Source organism: Camelus dromedarius, chromosome 21 (assembly GCF_036321535.1).
Source record: "Camelus dromedarius isolate mCamDro1 chromosome 21, mCamDro1.pat, whole genome shotgun sequence".
NCBI classification, from domain to species: Eukaryota; Metazoa; Chordata; class Mammalia; order Artiodactyla; family Camelidae; genus Camelus; species Camelus dromedarius.
The window spans coordinates 16,886,375-16,905,559 of NC_087456.1; the positions used below are offsets into that span (position 1 = coordinate 16,886,375).

A 19,185-nucleotide genomic window follows, 5' to 3' on the forward strand; every position below is an offset into this window, starting at 1 on the left:
TGTGACAAATGAAGGCATAAAGAAATACATTTTGTACACAGCAAGGCTAGAGAGACTCACATGTCAGTCTCAGTAGGAAACAAACAGGATAAATTGTTGCAGAAAGCTCTCAATTAGATCAGGGTTTTTTTCCTGAGATAAAAGCCAGGCTTTCTATAAATTATTTTTACCCATATAGTCTTTTCTCTGTGTGCTCAGGAACAGTTAAAATCTGGGATTTTGGCAGTGGGCAAGAGAAGAAAGTGTTGCCAGAAAGGAAAGACTGGAAGGAGGAGGAGCACTGGTTGCAACGCTTGATTTTCCTGAAAGCTCAGGAAAAACACCAGTATTTGCTCCTCTCTTTGGAGCGCAGCGGGAAGATCAAAATGATCCAGGTTTGCAATCCATTTTTATGTGCTCTGTTTGCTCTTCTTGGGAATACCAAGTCATTGGATAACCCCCATTTAACTTCTCTCTTGCCAGCAAACTGAGTATAGTATTTCCCCATCAGCCTTCCTAGATTGCTCCTAATTAACCTTGCCCAGGTCCAAGCAAAGAGCAAAACGGAATAGCTGCTCAACCATAGCATCCTGCCCATCCAGCCTTTATTTGCTGAAGGGATTAGTCGGGATCTGTGGAAGTGGTATCAAAAAGATTAAATTCACATACAGCTGCCACCTCTGACATGGTTTATATCCACATTTGGAGATAATTCACTGGCAGAGTTGCTTCCTAGCAGACTCTGGGAAAGGGTTCCTCTCTGAAGCTTAATAACTCATAATGCATTCTGGGATGCTCAAGTCACTTTTACAGTTTGTCACCAAAATTGCTTTGTTTACTTTAAGATTAACAATGCAATATGCTCAGGGCTGTTTTGGGATGATTGAGGTAGACTAATTTATTTTTCCTGTGAGTCTATTACCACCCAAGAATGCTAATGCCTTCTTCATGACTGAAACCATATTTAGGTGTCTAGTTACCTCGAAAGAGTGAAAAAGAAAGAGGAATTATATTGGAAGGGGATAGACGGGGCTTAAGAGTTGATAAAGCTGAATGGTGGGTATGTCACTGTATGTTCTATTTTTCTCTATATCTTTAAAATAGCTCAAAATAAAATAATTAATTGAATTTTTCATGTACTCACTGGACTTCTATTCAAGGGTAAGGAAGACGATATTTACCTGGCGGTGATATGGGAGCTGCCTGACGTTGTGCGTGTCCTGCAAAACGGGAACCGTATTGTGCATCTGAGGACATCCAATAAAAATAGGAGCATGGTTATTCCCATCCCAGATGTGGAGTTGATAATTGAGAAAAACTTTTCTCAACATGCTAATGTAAGTTTTATTTCCTGAATTTTTTTCCTTTTTATTATGGAAAATTATAAACATATACAAAAGTAGAAAAAATAATACAATGAACTTCTATGTACTATCACCCAGCTTCAAAAATGCTCTATGCATGGCCAAATTTATTTCTCATTATTCCTACTACTTCCCACAACCACTGTCAATGGCTCAATTATTTTGAAGCGAATCCCAGACACTGTGTCACTTCATCCCTAAATATTTCAGTGTGGATCTCTAAATGATAATGACTCAAAAAATAAAAATGTGCTATTACTTTCTCAAATCTTTTCTAAAATATAATTTACAAGAAGTCCTTAATATAATCATCTCACACTCTTCAAATTGCCCAGATTTTCTCATACATTTATTTTCAGTTTATTTCAACCAGAATCCAGTCAAGCAATTTGTTACCCCTAGTTGATACATCTCTTCAATCTCTTTTAATCTATGATTATCTTTCCATTTCTCTCTTGTTTTTTTCCCTTGCAATTTATTTCTTGAAGATACTGGTACTGTAGTTTCTCATTTTCTGATTGCACCTTCAGGGTGCATTTAACTTCTTTACTTCCTTTAATCTGGTAGTTATATCAGGTGCATGAAGCTTTGACTGAAAAAAATAAGACTATAGGACATGGAGGTCACTATAGTGCCGTGTACTTCCATCAAAATTTACATAATGACTAGTTCTCTTTTTTTGGATGTCAGCAGCAGTTGATGATCAGTATCTAGGTCTATTCTTTCACTGAGTTCCCATTCTACCGTTTGGATTCATTTATTAGCTGGAATGTGTCTTTAAAGAAAAACTGTTATCAGCTATTTGGTTGCACTGAGGTACAGTTCAGATAGGAAATCAAAGTGACTGATTAACTCTTTCCTTATATTTATTAGTTTTCAAAATAAGAAATAGGTTCCCTTGCATCCTCCAAAAGTGGTTAGTGGATTTTTTGTTTGTTTGTTTAGTATCATTATCAAATCACAAATTTAAATTTTCCTTATGTGTTTCATTCTATTGCATTTGCCATTATTATTGATAAATTCTCAAATTGTCCCATCTCAAGCTAGTTGGACACTTTTCAGGCTCCTGAGTTCTTCTGACATGACTCTAGTAGTTCCAGATAGCTTCCAAGTATGATCATTTTCCAGGCTTATCTTGTACATTTCTTGCTCCAGATCTAGAATCCACCATTTCCCCAAGAAATCCTAGTTCCTTTTAGTGCAATTAACTTCATTTAATTATAAAATTAAAACAGTATTAAGAAACTACAAACTGAATTTTAGAGATGTCTATTGCCACTAGTTTTTATTGCCTTGTTTTTAGAACTTTTCAATGGATGGAGCTAGGAAAAAAATTTAAGAGAAAATACATCCTCAGTTTGTATTGATATTCCCATTCATATTTAAAATAACATGCCTTTACTGATTTTATCTCAAATGATATCTTTCTCTCTCACAGAAAATTTTTGTTTCTAATGACATCAACATAATTACTTATTTACTTTATCCTATGACCTATATATCCTATATAATACATAGGGTTTTATGTCATATTATATTGTATTACGATACATTATATTATAGAATTTAGACTACAGAGTCAGAAAAAATAAAATAACTAGCAATGTGATAGCTGAAACTATTCAAGATCTTGTTTTCTTTGTACTTTCTGTCTTTAGAGTATATAGCTCTGGAATGTGCAGTCAAATTATCATACTTTAAAATTACTTGAAATAATTCCTTGTGCCACCAATTCTTAAACAGCAAAGTTTATTTCATTTTTTTAATTCACTGCTTTTTTAAAATTTAATTTTGGGAAGCAGTGCTACCCAATGAGATATAGAACAGAGTGAAGGAAAATGCTTAAAGAAGGTGATGGGTTAGACATAACTTTGAGATACTTATAAAATTTCTAATATATATAAGCCTGAAATTTGTGGGAGGGGACTGAACTAGGCTATTAGGTTCTTAACATTGGGATGATTACTGAAACATAAGAGGACGAGATTGCCCAGAGAGAGTTAGAAAAAAGAAAAAGCAAATGGGCTGGAGGTAAATCCTAAGGATATAAACATTTAAAAGGTTGGTAGAGTAAGAGAGTACCAAGGAGAAAACAGAAAAGGAAGGATCATATAGACACAAGCAAAACCAGGAAAGCCCAGTGCCGAGCATCTCAAGAGAGCAAGGAGCTTCAGGGGAAAGAGAGCAACTGAGAGTGACAAGAATAACAGACCTCTAACCTTATTTAGATGTTTCTAAGTCTTGCTTATGCCTTTGATATAGCACTTTAAAGCTGTACATTAATCAACACTTTGCCTGAATTGTGTTATAAGTTTCTCCAAGTCACAGATATTCTATTTGACTATTCCAAGAACCTAACATAGAATATTTCTATTCTAAGAACCTAACATAGTAGTTACCAAAAAGTACTTGAGGCAAGAAAATTGAAATATATCAAACAGCACTGGCAATAGAAAGTCCTTAGTGATATTGAGAAAAACACTTTCATAGAGTGGCATGGTGCAGAAGCCAGACGATGGGTGAAAGGAAGGTAAGTACGTTAAAACAGCTAATATAGAATATTCTTTCAAGAAGTTAGAAGAAATATTCTTTCAAGAAGTTCGAGAAAGCTGGGAAGGTAATCTAATAGTTGGTAGATTAAGGAAGAATAGGTCAAGGCTGAAGGAAGAAGAGAGTAGAGGAGAGGTATATTTTTGTTGTTTTAATAAATTCTACAAATTAAATACTTTATGCCAAAAAGAAAAAATAGGTTTTACTAAATTTCATGCTCTAGGATTTTAAATCTATCTATCTATCTATCTATCTATCTATCTATCTATCTATCTATCTATCTATCTACATATATATGGCATTTTAAGTTAATGACAGAATAACAAACTATGCACATTGTATTTGTCCTGTGCTTAGATACTGTATTCATGATGGTCATGAGTCTGTTTCCTTCCTTCTTCAGAATCCTGCCATCAGTACAGAAGTGAACTGCATTGATTTATTACAAGTAGAAGGATATAACATGATAGCTGCTGGAACTTTAAATGGAGTGATCATCTTATGGAATTTTGTAACATCTACTGTCAAAGAAGTGTGAGTTGCATCATTTCCTTAAATAATATAATCGTTTCCTTAAAAAGTTGCATTGCAGAAGAGCCAGAGTAACATTCAATAATTAAAAAAATAAAAAGCAATAAATAAAAGTGATAACTCTGTCAAGGGAGGCTTTTCCTGGAGGTTATGTTCATGAGGAGACTATGTTCTAAGTGTCTAAATCCCAGAATGATATGAATAAAGTGAACCTTAGAGGCTTGCATTCCCAAGTGCTTTTACCTTTACTCTTCTCACTCTACTATGTGCTTTCCATGTGTGATCTTGTCCAAATTCATAACCTTAACAAATACTTAAAGTATATAATAACTTAAAACAATAATTTCCTCAGATCTTCAAACACACATATCCTGCTAGCAATTACCATCTGGATTACCAACAAGACCCTTAAAGTCCCACATGCTCAAAACTTCTTCCCAACCTACCCCCGCCCTGCAACAAACACCTCTTTCTGTATTCCCAGTGAAACCTCTATCTAGTCAGTCACTAAAGTCAAATGGTGAGACACATTCTAGATGAGTTATCCTTCTCATTCACCACCCCAACACATCCAATTTACTACAGGCCAGTACCAACAAGGGCATGACATATACAGTTCTGCATCTCAACCAGTGAGATTTGCTCTGTTCCACAAACTTTACCCTCCCCCTGCAATCCATTTCTAAATGTACTTACTATTGGTTATAAAGGAAATAATGCAACATTGTATGATTTGCTATGGATAGATCATAAATAATCTTTCCCCAGTTGTATAATCGGGCTCTAACCAAGGGCCTTGTGTGAACACCCTATGTCAAAGGAGTTTGTAAAACTGTACTCTGAGGTACAAGATGGCCAAGAACCTCAATGATGAATTAAAAATAAACTCAAGACTATCTAAGCATCTGGGGGAAGGAAAGAGGAGAGAAGAGAGTCAGAGACGACAAGGGGGAGAAAAAAGAAAATGCAAAAGAAATCTTTGCTTGTCTACAAGTCTCTTACACTCTACTGGTCTACCTGGACTCCATGCCCCTTTCCAGTCTATATCTGAGTCTTTGCTTTTCACCACATTTTAGGAGGAAATATTTCTTCCTTTTGGGGACTCTGGGTGTATTTTCCTTTGAACCTTTAGTTGAAGTAGCTGTTTTTGCAGACCCCTGCTCTGTACCTCAGCCAGGTTCTCCTGGGCCCTGTCCCTAGAATTCTTGTCATCCTTGCTCCTTCTCTTCAACCCCTGCCTTTAGGCTTTTCTCACAGACTGTATACTTGTCATTTTATTTCTAAATCAATATACATTGCACAATTCTGCACCTTCTTATTTAAAAAAAATTAACACTGTTATTGTGGTATAATTCCTGTACAGTAAACCACACATATTTCAGATGTACAATTTGATGAATTTTGATAGATGTATACACCTATGAAACCACCACCACAATCAGGATAGCTAACATTTCCAACACTCCTCAAGAGTGCACCTTCTTATTAATTCAATTCTCACACTGTTAAGTGTCAGCTTGTGTATGACTCACTACTTAGGGAAAGCAGATAGACTAAAAAGGCAAAGATCATAGTCCTAATGTCACAGCTTAAAAGGAGGGGGGTGGGCAGCTCTCCTGAGACTATTCCCAATTCAAAGGTGGAGATACTTCTTGTGGAAGTGCTAGGCATTTTGCCAAGGGATGCACGCAAACCCAACACCCAACTGAAGAAAAATAGCTGATTATAATGGGTCATACACAGTGTCCTCTTCCCATAAAAAGATGATTCTATAAAAACAATTGATTTAGAATCACTGGAGCATTTTTTCAAAACATATAATTTAACACAAAACTGTCTAAGGTAATTTAGGTCTGGGTCTAAAGCTGAAGATGGTTTCCATATTCATGGTGGAGGCCATTTCTTCCTCTACCTCAAACTTTATCTAAGTTCCCTTCACCAGTTCGGAGAAATAGCCCTTCTTTTTCTTCTCTTTTAGTTCAAAGCCCCATGCTTTTTGGGGGCATGAACTGGAAACTGTTGATGCTAATGAATAAGCCACTTCACCATTCAGTTCACCTGCAGAGCAGAAGTATGTAAAAAATGAGTTCAACACAAACTCAAGCTCACAGCTTCTGAGCTTGGTTCACTCCCCAGGAGATTCTTCATCACTCATCATCCAAATTAGCAGAGGCAATTTCCACTAAAGGAAAAAAAAAAAGCTACAAGGTCTATTGGCTGTAAGGAATGTCAAGTGTGGCTTTTAAAGCCAGCCATGAAGTGCCAGGGCAGGTGGTGAGGGACCATCACTCTGCTTCCAGGAAACTGCCTAGGAAGATGTATGGTTCTTGGGAATCTGGGTCAATGGGAGACTTGAACAGCAAGAATAGTGTAATCACTGAATTACTTGCTTTTCTTTTCCACTTAAAAATAAGCTGCTTGAGGGCAGTAACTGTATTTTATTCAAATTTGTCACCCCACTTATTTAAAAAGTGGAATTCTATTCTTTAAACTGTATGAAACTTCCAGGCAGTCATATAAGCTCACTCTCTGAACTACAGGTTGGAAAACTAGACCAACTTACTAAGTTAAAAGACTTCTAAACACTAAAGATCATGTCGTTATATAGAGCCTTGTTAAGGAAAATTATGTTCAAATGCTATACCTCTGGATTTTCTCTCCATATTTAACAATAACCATCAACATTTCAGGAGTTGATTGGCTCTGCATGAGATACACAATATGATATAAGTAATGTAAGTCACCGCATTTGTACATTTTTATCATGTAAATGTATGCTTATTTCCAGGTACAGACCTGAAGATTGCTTCACTGTGGACCGTGACTTGGATCCTAAACGCTTTAGAATTAATGACATACTGTTCCTCTTTCGTAAACCTGAATGTGCAAGGTAACTCAGTACTTAACGGATCAAGAAATAATGCCTGGGATTTATGTAGATGATATAAAAAGGGTCCTCATCTCAGCATTTAGGAAGGTACAATAGAGGGGAGATATAGGTGGGCTGACTACTTGGCTTTAGCTCTCTTCCCTGTTACTGTTTTTGTAGGTGGATAGTCCCCAGGGTGATCAATTTGCTGTTTGGGGATCTAATGCCCCTTACCATGTCAGCCCCACAGCTCCCTTTACAACAGTGTCAGAGATGGAAAATGCTCACTTGACCACACTTGCAGACCACACTCTGAGCACTGATACAAAACAGAAAAAAAGGTTTATAGGGCAAATATGAAAGACTCTATGACAGCGGGTTTCATGTGATGTCTACTGTAACTGAGCAATCTTCATCCATTTCTGAGAGAGCAGGAGATTTTTTTTTTTTAATTTTTAAGAAAAGGTATTTTTCCTATTTACATTTGCTGGAGAGCTCTGATTTTCAGGCAATAGGCAATGGTAAACACATCTCTGGGGAGACATCAGTTTCTGTACTAGCATATCATCATCCAGAATATAATACCACTCCTTCTCCTTGACGAAAATGTGTTCTTATTCTACGAATGTTCTGTATATATCTGCGCCAGAATCCTAAGTCAGTTTTCAGCCCATTCCAGCAGAAATGGAAACTGCAGAACAGAAGTTACCAGGTTTTCCAGGGCCCCCATTGCCACCCTGCTCTCCACCATTTCAGTATCAGAGCCTCTGGGACTAAATCTAGCCTTAACGGTGGGACAGGGCAGATTTTTGTTTCCCACACTCAGACAGTACCCACAGTATCCACAGATGATGAAAGAAGTAATCAACTGAAACTGAAAAGAGGAGCGCACCCTCTGAGTATGACAAAATATCTCAACTTTTCCTCCTTGCGCTTCCCCCCTTGCCTTGTAGGAGATCAAGTCAGGATTCCATATGTTCTTCATCCCAATGTGATTCTAGCAAAGGTCCACAGAGTAGCAAGGTAAGCAAGAAATAGGGAGAATATGTCTTCCTGTCATACCCAATGTTGGTCCAAAAATAGTGATTTGTTGCAATTGAGCCCCTCCCTTGTATATATGCAAACACTTTTTTGTTTCCACTAAAAAGCAATGTCTAAACTGTTTTCATCCTTTTTTCCAATTTTCAAGGTTTTCATATCTGAAAATAATCATAAGTAAAATCAATTACACATGCTACTTTTACGTTCAAAATAATCATTTTAGACTATATCTTTGCTTAAAAAGTATTACACACATTTCACAGAGGGAAGAGACAGCACGTAATTACAACACATAATGTAATGCAGTGGTTTTCAAACTGTGTTCTCAGTTCTAATTTCATATATTTTTACACATTTCGTTTCTAGTTAGGATTTTGTTTGAAGGAAAGTTTTCACTACAAAAATTATTTTGAAAGCACTAGCATGGTGGAAAGAATAAACTTGTAAGAATGTAAGTGTTGGACAGACTTGTACTTGAATCCAAACACTCATTTATTATCTGACTAGCTTTAGAGATACCACTTACTCTCTAAGTTTCTGTTTCTTCATCAGTAAAAAGGGGCTAATAAAGCCTAACTGGCATTGTTGTCAATGGAATCAGAGACAACATGCACCAAGAACACAATATGCACCAGGCATTTAATTACTCTCGTTACTACGCTACACTCGGCAAGTGCTGTGTTACAGATATCTATTTATGAACATAAAAATCTTTGCAATGCATTTTTCAAAGAATTAATTAAAAATAAATTTAAAACTAATATAATTAGAAATGTAAATTTAGCTATCTGAAAAAAAATCTACTCATCTATATCTCATTTCCTTACAATGTCATACAAATACTTTCTCTTTTTCTCCCCTAATTCAGGGAAGCAAACAGAGCATACATGACAGTGAGGTTAAAGGTCAGTATGAAATCTCCTCTCTTCCTTATAATAACATAATTTATTTGCAATAGGGAGTTTAGGTGATCGAATACCTGTAATTAGCATGTATCCTTTTTGTGACTAAATGTGGAGGTGCCGTAGGATTCAGTAGTCTAAGAAGCAGAATTTCCATTATGATGATGCCTTTTTAACTACTAACTCTAGATTTAAAAAATCCAAAATACTACTTAGCTTCTTAGTCTCTAGCCCGTTTCCCTAAAACTTATACTAGATTCATAAGCCGTTTTATAACGTGTAAGACTTACACTGGGTGTTTATCTAGGTTTAGCTGTTACTCACGGTATAGTGGCTTTTGCAATGGAACCCAAAATAAGCTCTTCTATTTCTTCCAGTGATATGGGATCCATTTGTTAATGGTTTTTTGTTCTCTGCCCTGATTGAAGTTTTCTGGCATTAAAAAAAAATCTAGGGAAAAGAATGTGTTTTTCCCCCCTGTTTTCCTATCTGCCTCCTCTTTTACATTCTATAAAATTTGAAATTTCAAGTACTACAAACAATGGTAACATTAATTTTCCAATAGGTGTGCAAACAGATGTCATGGGAGGACAGCAACAGCCAGTGGATAAAAAACATCTTGGAGGCACCAATTTAACAGACACTCAGCCACCTATCCTTGTCACTGCACATGAAGATGGACACCTCCGCCTGTGGACTATGGAGGTGATAGGCCTGTTATTTACCTGTAATAGCAAAGAATGGGAAAGATAAAAAGGACTATTGAATAAATCTTATCCTTCTAAGGTTCCATATAGCATCTGATTCTAGTATTGTTCAACTGTCAAGACAAATTTCTGGTTTTGAAGCCTGTTTTGTGAAAATACTACTCAAAATTGTAATAGGTCAGTTTTGTAATCAAAAGATCAAATCATCAAAATGGCTACGTCAACCAATGTATTTCAAATTTTTCTTTACATTGGGCTATGAATCATGCCACTATATATTTCATTGGATGTTTAAATATTAGATAATATTAATGATGTATTATAGTGGAAGAATATATGAATATTGAAATGTTAACTATATATAAATTTTTAGTTATCCAAACTATTGGAAGACAGAGCGCGGGTGGGTATAGCTCAGTGGTAGAGCATGTGTGCTTAGCATGCATGAGGTCCTGGGTTCAATCCCCAGTCCCTCCATAAAAAAAAAAAAAGTACCACAAACTATTGGAAGACGTTATTACATTGTGCTGAGTGTCCTTACACATTTTACTTCAAGTTGAAAAAATAACTTTCATTTACTGAAAGATTTTAGATGATTTGGGGAGGAAAATGGGACAGGGTTTGAACTGGGAAGACAGAAATGACAGAAGGAGGGATCTTGAGTAGACTGATGATGATGATGACCATGAAATTCTTAGAGAGGGAAGGTAGAGTGGTACCACTTGTAAGGCTCCTTCCTAGAGGGAAATCCAGAAAACAGTGAGTTTTGTATACAGATAGTGAGATCCAACAACACAGAACAGCATAGCTGTCTGCTGGATAAAACCTCTAAGGTTATCAGTTGATCCTCGCTTATGAGTAAGAAACTCTTGGTTTGAAAATACTACAAAATATTGTAATAATAATTTTCCCTGAAGTGGTCCTGATATTGGAGCAGTGTCTTTTTTTCCTGATAGATAAAAGTGTGAGAACAATAGGAAAAGAAAAGATTATATCCAACTAAATCTCAGGAAACAAGCAGCAGGTTCAAATTCCTTCTTCCCAAGCTTGGATGTTTATTCTCCAAGTGGAGCAATGAATATGAAAACCCTTCCCAGTGCTGACTTACACTAAACACTGAAAAACAATCTGCCAAATTTGACTCTCTTGCTCTCTCTTATCTTGCACCAATATTCAAAAATAGGTATTTCTGAAAAGGCAAACACAATATTCTTGCTCAAAGTAAGTGAGGTACACTTAGATCTGAAAAGAATATTTAAAAGGAGAATATGTCACTGGAAAAGGGACCTGAGGAACTGCATGAAAAGAGTCATGGGAATGACAGAAAACAACCCCCAGGTATAGAGGTGATCTGCCATCATCAGACTCCAGATGCTTATAATCAATAGTTGTCTCCACCTTTATGAATATTTAATTTCAAGGAAATAAGTCCCTATAGATAGTTTCAAATCATTTTTACTACAAAGAAGAGAATCATGTTTCAAGTAATAGACATAATTCTTTAGATAAATTATTTACAGAGAAACTCAACTCCAATTAAATATTTAATATAGAATTTATTATACTTTATACAGGGAAGACTACTGAAAGATTTTCTACCTTTCACAAAACACACTGCTGTTTCTCTGACATCGCTGTATACTGATTCATGCGCCAGAATACTACTGACTGGCAATGTGGGTAAGTCATTACTCTTATGTCATTGGCCACAGGTATCTTAGTAACCTACATGATATAAAAATGAATATAGGAAAATACGTAACATTTATTGAGACAAAAGGAAGACTAAGAGGGATGTGCAAACTCCCAAATAGAAAAATGAATGAACATCAGGAGAACCTCTTTCATTCCTAGCTCTTTATTTAGAGTAAGACATTCTACTTCTGCCATCTTTAATTTGAGTATAGGACTACCCACCCCTTACCTCACATATTGGGAAGAATGTAAAGTTTTCACTTTTATCTTAAAAGGGTTATGTTGAATTAATCTTCATTATTAAAGGGAGTAGTGGCATGAATTAGAGAAGAAAGAGATTATTTTTTCTCAATAGGGAACTTGTATTTATTGGGTTTTTTTTTTGAAAGATGGTACTGTTTTATTCTCTCCTGCAATCTCTTTTTTTTCAGTTTTATTAGGTAGAATTATTACAATTTGACTGCACATACACATTATATTATATATAAATACATATATACAGTATACTGCATATTTTTTTAGTTTACATATATGTACTGATCATTGTTTCTAAAAACAGATTAGAGCTTTAGCTTTTTTTTTTTAAGTTTAACATTTTTTATTGAGTTATAGTCATTTTACAATGTTGTGTCAAATTCCAGTATAGAGCACAATTTTTCAGTTATACATGAATATACATACATTCATTGTCACATTCTCTTTCGCTATGAGCCACCACAAGATCCTGTGTATATTTCCCTGTGCTACACAGTACAATCTTGTTTATCTATTCTACATTTTGAAATCCCAGTCTGTCCCTTCCCACCCCCCATCCCCCATACAGTTGGTCTTAATTCTTTCATGTGACATAATTCTTTTTTTAATATTCCTTTCTATTTCCTTTCTTCTGTCTTTTGAATTAAGCCTAAATTTCCTTTTCTTCTCCCCAGTACTTTGAAAGATTATGTATATGTGTAAATGCACATGCATATGTAAACACAGTTTTTAATTTTACCAGTGTTTACCTTTAAGTTTTTCAAAAAGTAGTTAACCAGTTTATTAGAAATTAGGCTGAAACCTCATCCTTCCAGTTAAACAGAAAGCTTAGCCTACTACCTTTCTCTTTTTTCCGAAACCACCCCTTCACTTATCGTTTAGTAATGTAATCTTGAGATTACAGGTACTGCTATTACATTTATATCTAAATTTTATACCTCCTCTTTAAGAATTTTTTTTTCATTTCAAAAGTTATTTTACAAAAGTCACAACAAACTATTTTGTATCAAAAATTGAGTCTTCTGGAGATTATAGAAAATAATTGTCTATGTTTGTATTCAGTATTACCAGTAGATTTATAACAGATTTTTAAAGTTATCTTTATTTAAATAAACTTATTTACAAAACAGAAACAAACTCACAGACATAGAAAACAAACTTAGTTACCAAAGGGGCAAAGGGGGAAGGAGGGATAAATCAGGAGTTTGGGATTAGCAGACACAAACTACTATATTTGTAGATACTGACAGGCATATGTAGAATAGATAAACAAGATTATACTGCATAACACAGGGAAATATATACAAGATCTTGTGGAAGCTGACAGCAAAAAAAGAATGCGACAATGAATATATGTATGTTCATGTATAACTGAAAACTTGTGCTCTACACTGGAGATCGACATAACATTGTAAAATGACTACAACTCAATAAAAAAAAGTAAAAAAACAATAGATAAACAAGGTCCTATTGTACAGCACAGGCAACTGTGTTCAATATCTTGTAATAAATTATAATGGAAAAAATCTGAAAACAGAATATATATATATTCTGTTTTATATATATATAAAACGGAAACACTTTGCTGTACACCAGAAACTATCACAACATTTTAAATGAACTATACTTCAATCAATCAATCAATCAATCGTTACCTTTATTTTATCTGCTTTATTACTCAACACCAGCCCTTTTGTACTCTGATACTCTTATTCTTGAATTCTTATTTTTATTTATCTGTCAGTCTCCATAGTTTCACCAATATTGTTTCTGGTTACAGCAGAATAGAGAAATCTAAGATCAGGCAAATTTTTTCTTCTTTTTAAAAATAGCTTGTATATTTTTGCACTAACTTTACCCTCTATGTGGTAAGTCTTTTCTAACAAAACACATGGTTTCTCAGATTCTGTTTTATTTACCATTGTAAATGCCTGAAGCAAAACAGTTTGGCAGTCTGGGTAGTATTTACTTAGACAGCAAAATATCTAATGAAAGATTTCAATGTTTAAATTTTATACAGAAGGGCATGTTATCCTTTGCAGCATTAGTTCCTTCCTGGATCCCCCTCATGATGAAAAGGTAAGAACTGTAGTTTTAGCTTAATTAATGAACCAACACATTATTTATGGAGCATTTCTTTGTGCTAGATACCACAAAAGTCAGAAATACAGGACAAGACTGCCTACTCTCAAATCATATTTAATACTATTGAAACTTAACCTATATGACAAATCACAATGTTCTCCTGGAGAAAACAGGGGATGAGTGAGTAAGCCAGCCACTGGTCACTCTGCATCTACTTCATATTTTGACTTACTTGTTAGAATCTATGTAGAAACACACAGCTTAAAAGAATTCATACACCATCCAGTCCTCCACAGTCATTTTCTGTGTCTTATACCACTTAATAGAATAAGGTTCCATTACCTTTCCTGAAAGTTCAACCTAGTGTCCTGCCATTATTCTTCTCAAGAAACTTTTCCTCCCCTGTAGTCTAATCCTCCTTGCAGTTAAACATATGTTATTTTACTTTTAGTGTTAATGCAATGTAAATGTCACCATCCTTATTTGGTAACCATTTAAATATGCACTTCTTGTGTGTATGTGGATATACAAACGTCTACGTGTATTACAAAAACTCAACACTAATTAAAGAGTAAGCAAGGAAGCACTAATTATCACAGCCTTATTTCCCTTTAAGTTAATACTTCAAATCCAAAAGCTGAATAATAGCTTCAATAGTAATGTTTTATTTTTAGTTATAGGTATTAACATACAGGTACATAGATTAGGTAGACGCCTTACAGAGTTTTACAATGGTTATTACTTCAAACATTGTTTCATTGGATCTATAGAGTTTTCTTTTTGCATCCAAGAACCCATTATAGTTTTTATAAAGTTCAGATATTTAGATTTAGTATGACTGCCTTCAGTTTGCAGAGGTGAAATCAGGGAGTGGCTTGCTTGGGATCACATAATAGTTACTGATGACATCAGGACCAGAACCAGGGTTCTCGACCTCTAATCCAGTGCTCTTTACATGTATAACACATACTGCTGGCAAATGGAAAAAAGTAAGTTTCAACTTAGAAAGCATGGTTCATTTATCAACAACTAGAAATGGCCTACAATCAAGGCATGCTGTGAGTGAACAAAAACAATCATATGCTGGAACCACGTGTGAGGAGAAGGGTTTCTAATTGTTTTCTCCTACTCACAACGATTATCAATATTCTGTTATTAGTTTTAGCAGGTAAAAATATGATTCAAAGCCTACATTTTTGTAAATGGGCCTTCTACAAGATGGCAATCAAGATCTTTCAAAATTCAGATAGAATCTTTAAAACAAAGTTGTGTAATAATATTGAATTAGAATAATTGCGGGGTTGATTGGAAAGCATCTTCACCAATCTAAAAGAAGAGAATCTATTTTAATGACTTATTTAAATTCTTCCCTATTCAGCCTCATTTCAACCTTTTCTTTATTTGGACAATGTGATTTTCTAATTTGTACCTGGCTGCCTATTTATAAATATAACACAGAATCTGCTTGTAAGATACCTCATTATTACACAGACTAACATATACCATGCATTAAGCCAGATTCAGTCACAGATTACAACTATAGTGAAAACTTAATATGTCCGTCTATAAATCAGAGATTACATCTGGTTCTCTTGCAGCTGTACTGCTTAAAAGATGCTGTATGGAATGCAGATATTCTAAGAGATAGGGTAGCCAAAATCTGTCCACAGAAAAAGAAATAATACATGATTATACATACAAGCTTACAGAAAAGAAAAGTCTTAGATCAGTGTCTTTATAATTACAGGTTGTAATCCACTAGGGGGTCGTCAAATCAGTTTAATAAGTGGCAAGCAGTATTTTTACGAAAATAGAAGAGAATGGAGTGGACTGAAATGCAATAGAATAGAACACACAGTATCAGTGTGCATTGTACACAATGCGGCTAAGTACCCTTTGTGAAGGACATTGCAGCTTGTTTCAGATGAATGAGCTGGAGTTGTATGTGGTCACTGGGTCATGAAGTAAAATGTATTTCTTATTATAGATACGGTCTGTATTAGAGAAATACTTGCCTTAGAGAATCTAATCCCAAGGCAGAGAAAAAAAAAAACCTTTGGATGACCAAATGTTCCTGAACAGTTCTGAGACAGTAAAAAGGAGAATACAGAAGAGTTTACCTTTGCTCTCTAGGAACAGGGGATTGAATCAGAAGGTCAAGAAACTGTGCCTAACCTATGTGAAAGGCTAAAGGGACATGAGCCTCACAGAACTCTAAGCTGCCAGAATTCTAGCTCCCTAGTAGATGACCAGGAAGAAGTAAGGTCCTACTCTGGGTGCATCGGTGACAGAGGGGGACACATTCCAAGGGGATACTGCTAATAGAGCAAGCTCCTCGGTTGACAACTCTAGTTCACACAGTTTAGAAATTTCTTCTGAAACCCATTTAAGGGCTCTGTACTGGAGGATAAGTCACTTTCTGAAGGAAGGTACCAATCAAGCCTCAAGACGTTTTTGAGAGAGAATGAGCTGGGTCCATTCCTTTGGTTAATTCCTTGTGGATTATAGTGATCATATATACCTCACCACCACCACCAGAAAAAAAAAAAAAAAGGAATCGGGATAAAATTTGGAAATAGGACAAGTCTTTTTGCCAATCACCCCTTTGGTCTCCTTTCTACTCTGCTTTCTCCTGCTCCTGATTATATCTTTCAGTACCCTCACAACCCTTCTCCTAAGGCTTTTCCTTCATCTGGTCATCTCCTAATCCTCAGCTAAATGGATCGCTATGCCTCAATTAAATGATAAATTGTTAAAGATGTGAGATACTTCCTGTCCCAGGGAGACGTACAGATTAACCAAACATCAACAAACGGAATTTGGGTACCTCAACAAGCAAGAGAAGAGATCATCAGGGTGGGACTTCACTGTCTTGAGCAGATGTCCCCACCATTCACTCATAAGCTTAGTGATTTAATGGTTTTGCTTAAGACTGAATTTGGATCAGTACATACTTATTACAAGGGATATGCTTTCTCTTTGTTATCTAGAAATTCAAACAGCTGCTTGCCTGGCGTGCTCATTCTTTAGAAACTATTCAAATAATCTATGTAGAAGATAAACAAGTGGTGCTTACGGCCTCCATCGATGGCTCAGTAAGGTATGGACCTTCATCTTGTGAATTCAGGGTTTTGAGTGTGAGAGGTAAAAGGATGTTAAGCTAAGGTTTACGTATACACCATAAGTGCAACTTGATTAGCTGATTAAAAGAAAGAAATAACAAACAAATAGATGGTGGCACAAAAGGGCTTTGAGATGGTGGGCACTGATTTGTAATTCTTTTCCATACCCAAGGAAATGAGATGCCATGCTCATCCATATTAAAAGATATAATAAATAATTCCAATATAAGTGTTTTTGTAGACTATTTCACAATATTAAGCAATATGAGTAGCTCAGAGAGACAGACTCAGGCTCCGGAAAGACCACAGGATAGACAGGATCAGAAGTCATTAAAAAGCCCTAGAAAAGAACACTGAGAAAAGTGAAGGTGAGCTAATTGTTTCAATGACAATGTGACTGATGCTACAAAGCCTCCCTGTCTTTATGGTTCTCTTCTTCCTTGGCTGCTTGGCCTGCTTCAGAGGGGTGAGCACAGCGCTGTGACTGGAGTGACCGGAGGTGATTCACTAGGGCTGTGCCAGTTAGATGATTTATTAGGACTGAGGCATAGTTATATTCTTTAGAGAGCCTCCCTTCAGGATCAGCTTTTTTTTTTTTTAACTGAGGTATAATTTACATGTAATATGTTAGTTTCAGGTGTACAACATAATGATTCAATATTTGCATATATTGTGAAATGATCACCACAATAAGTCTAGTTAATGTTTGTCACCATACACAGTTACAAACATTTTTTTTCTTGTGATGAGTACTTTTAAGATCTACTATCTTACTACTAATAACTATAGTGGCCATGCTGTACAAAGCCAACTTGCTTTTAATTGCCTAGTAATGCTAAGTGTACATACACAAACTGCTAAAAACACATCCATATACAGAGAGAGCAAGAAAGAGAGAAAGGAAATGTCATGACATTTCTTGAGACAAATTGCTATATATTAAATGTCTGAAAATCATGATAATGAATTATACTTTTATGGGTAATAAAATTAGTTAAGATCAAGAAAGACAGAGAGGTTTCAAAGTGTTTTAGAGTTTAAGCATAATGAAGATGAAAAGGAAGAAATATTTTATGTTGCACGAAAGGCCCTGGACTGAAATCCAAAAGACCCTAGCTAGCTGAACGAGCCTGAGGCTGGTGATTTAGGCAGGGACAAGCCCATGTAGCATCTAACAGACATCATTAAGGGCTTGGATCTTCACCTTGAAATAAACAGCCACCAAAGGATTTCAAGTGGGCGACTGATATAATTTGATTTACATTTAAAAAAATAATGTGTGGGGAATGGATTTTGGAGCAGCAAAAGTCAGGGCAAAGAGACCAGTGAGATGTCTGTGGAGTGACGTGGACTAGGGGAGAGGCAACAGTGCTGGAAATAAGTATCTTGGATTGGAGAACTATTTAGAAGGCAAAGTCCAGAAGATGTGAATGTTAACTGAAAGAGAAGGTAAGAGACAGGTGTCAAGAGTGACTCCCGGCATATAAAACTGGGTGAACATTGATGCCATGCACTGAGGGAGGAAGCACTGAAAAAAGGAAACATTTAGAAATATGTGGGAAGATGAAGAATTTTTAGAAATGTTGAGTTTCAGGTGAATCTTTCGGGTAAGCTCCTATTTGAGGGCAAACAGCTGCTTCCTCTGATAGAGCTGAATATGTTTTATTCATAGGAAAAAATAAGATAATGACACTTCATTATTATAGATGTTTTCCGCAACTCTGTCCCTGGGGTCTCTGCTCCAGCTTATTTTCAGCTACCTGTCATCAGAGTTGTTAACCGGGCACTGTAATGCACACACATACACACACACACTCCCCACATGTTACATGTGTGCACACCTCTGTTGTTATGAGCATTTCCTGCTCAGTCACCCGTGGCATGGAGAAATTACTTTTACAATTCCTTTCAGTGAAGATCTCCCTAAATACTCAGTTCAAAAGACCTAGCTCTATTAATAGCTTTGTCAGAGTACAGTCGTCTTCATAACAAGGTCCTTCTGCTAATACTAGCTGCCAGTTTCTAAAGAAAGAAGCAATTTTAACAATCTTGCTTGTCAAAAAGATTGATTTCATAGTAGGAAAA

The 19,185-nt window shown here is 35.8% G+C and overlaps 1 protein-coding gene and 1 long non-coding RNA gene across 3 annotated transcripts in view; one reads left to right on the forward strand and one right to left on the reverse strand.

The window, feature by feature from the left end:
• Positions 1-19,185, forward strand: part of WDR64 (WD repeat domain 64) — a 66,145-nt gene that overhangs the window by 37,204 nt on the left and 9,756 nt on the right. For both annotated transcript variants that reach the window (XM_064477207.1, XM_031438546.2), the window contains exons 14-23: positions 199-374; positions 1,140-1,316; positions 4,297-4,427; positions 7,213-7,314; positions 8,247-8,316; positions 9,203-9,239; positions 9,802-9,941; positions 11,518-11,623; positions 13,914-13,972; positions 16,969-17,078. In XM_064477207.1, the coding sequence (XP_064333277.1) occupies positions 199-374; positions 1,140-1,316; positions 4,297-4,427; positions 7,213-7,314; positions 8,247-8,316; positions 9,203-9,239; positions 9,802-9,941; positions 11,518-11,623; positions 13,914-13,972; positions 16,969-17,078 (1,108 nt within the window). The remainder of the gene's footprint in view (positions 1-198; positions 375-1,139; positions 1,317-4,296; positions 4,428-7,212; positions 7,315-8,246; positions 8,317-9,202; positions 9,240-9,801; positions 9,942-11,517; positions 11,624-13,913; positions 13,973-16,968; positions 17,079-19,185) is intronic.
• LOC135318789 (uncharacterized) overlaps positions 1,136-19,185 on the reverse strand; it is a 29,352-nt gene continuing 11,302 nt past the window's right edge. The window contains exon 4 of the long non-coding RNA XR_010377144.1: positions 1,136-1,226. This is a non-coding gene — a long non-coding RNA (uncharacterized LOC135318789). The remainder of the gene's footprint in view (positions 1,227-19,185) is intronic.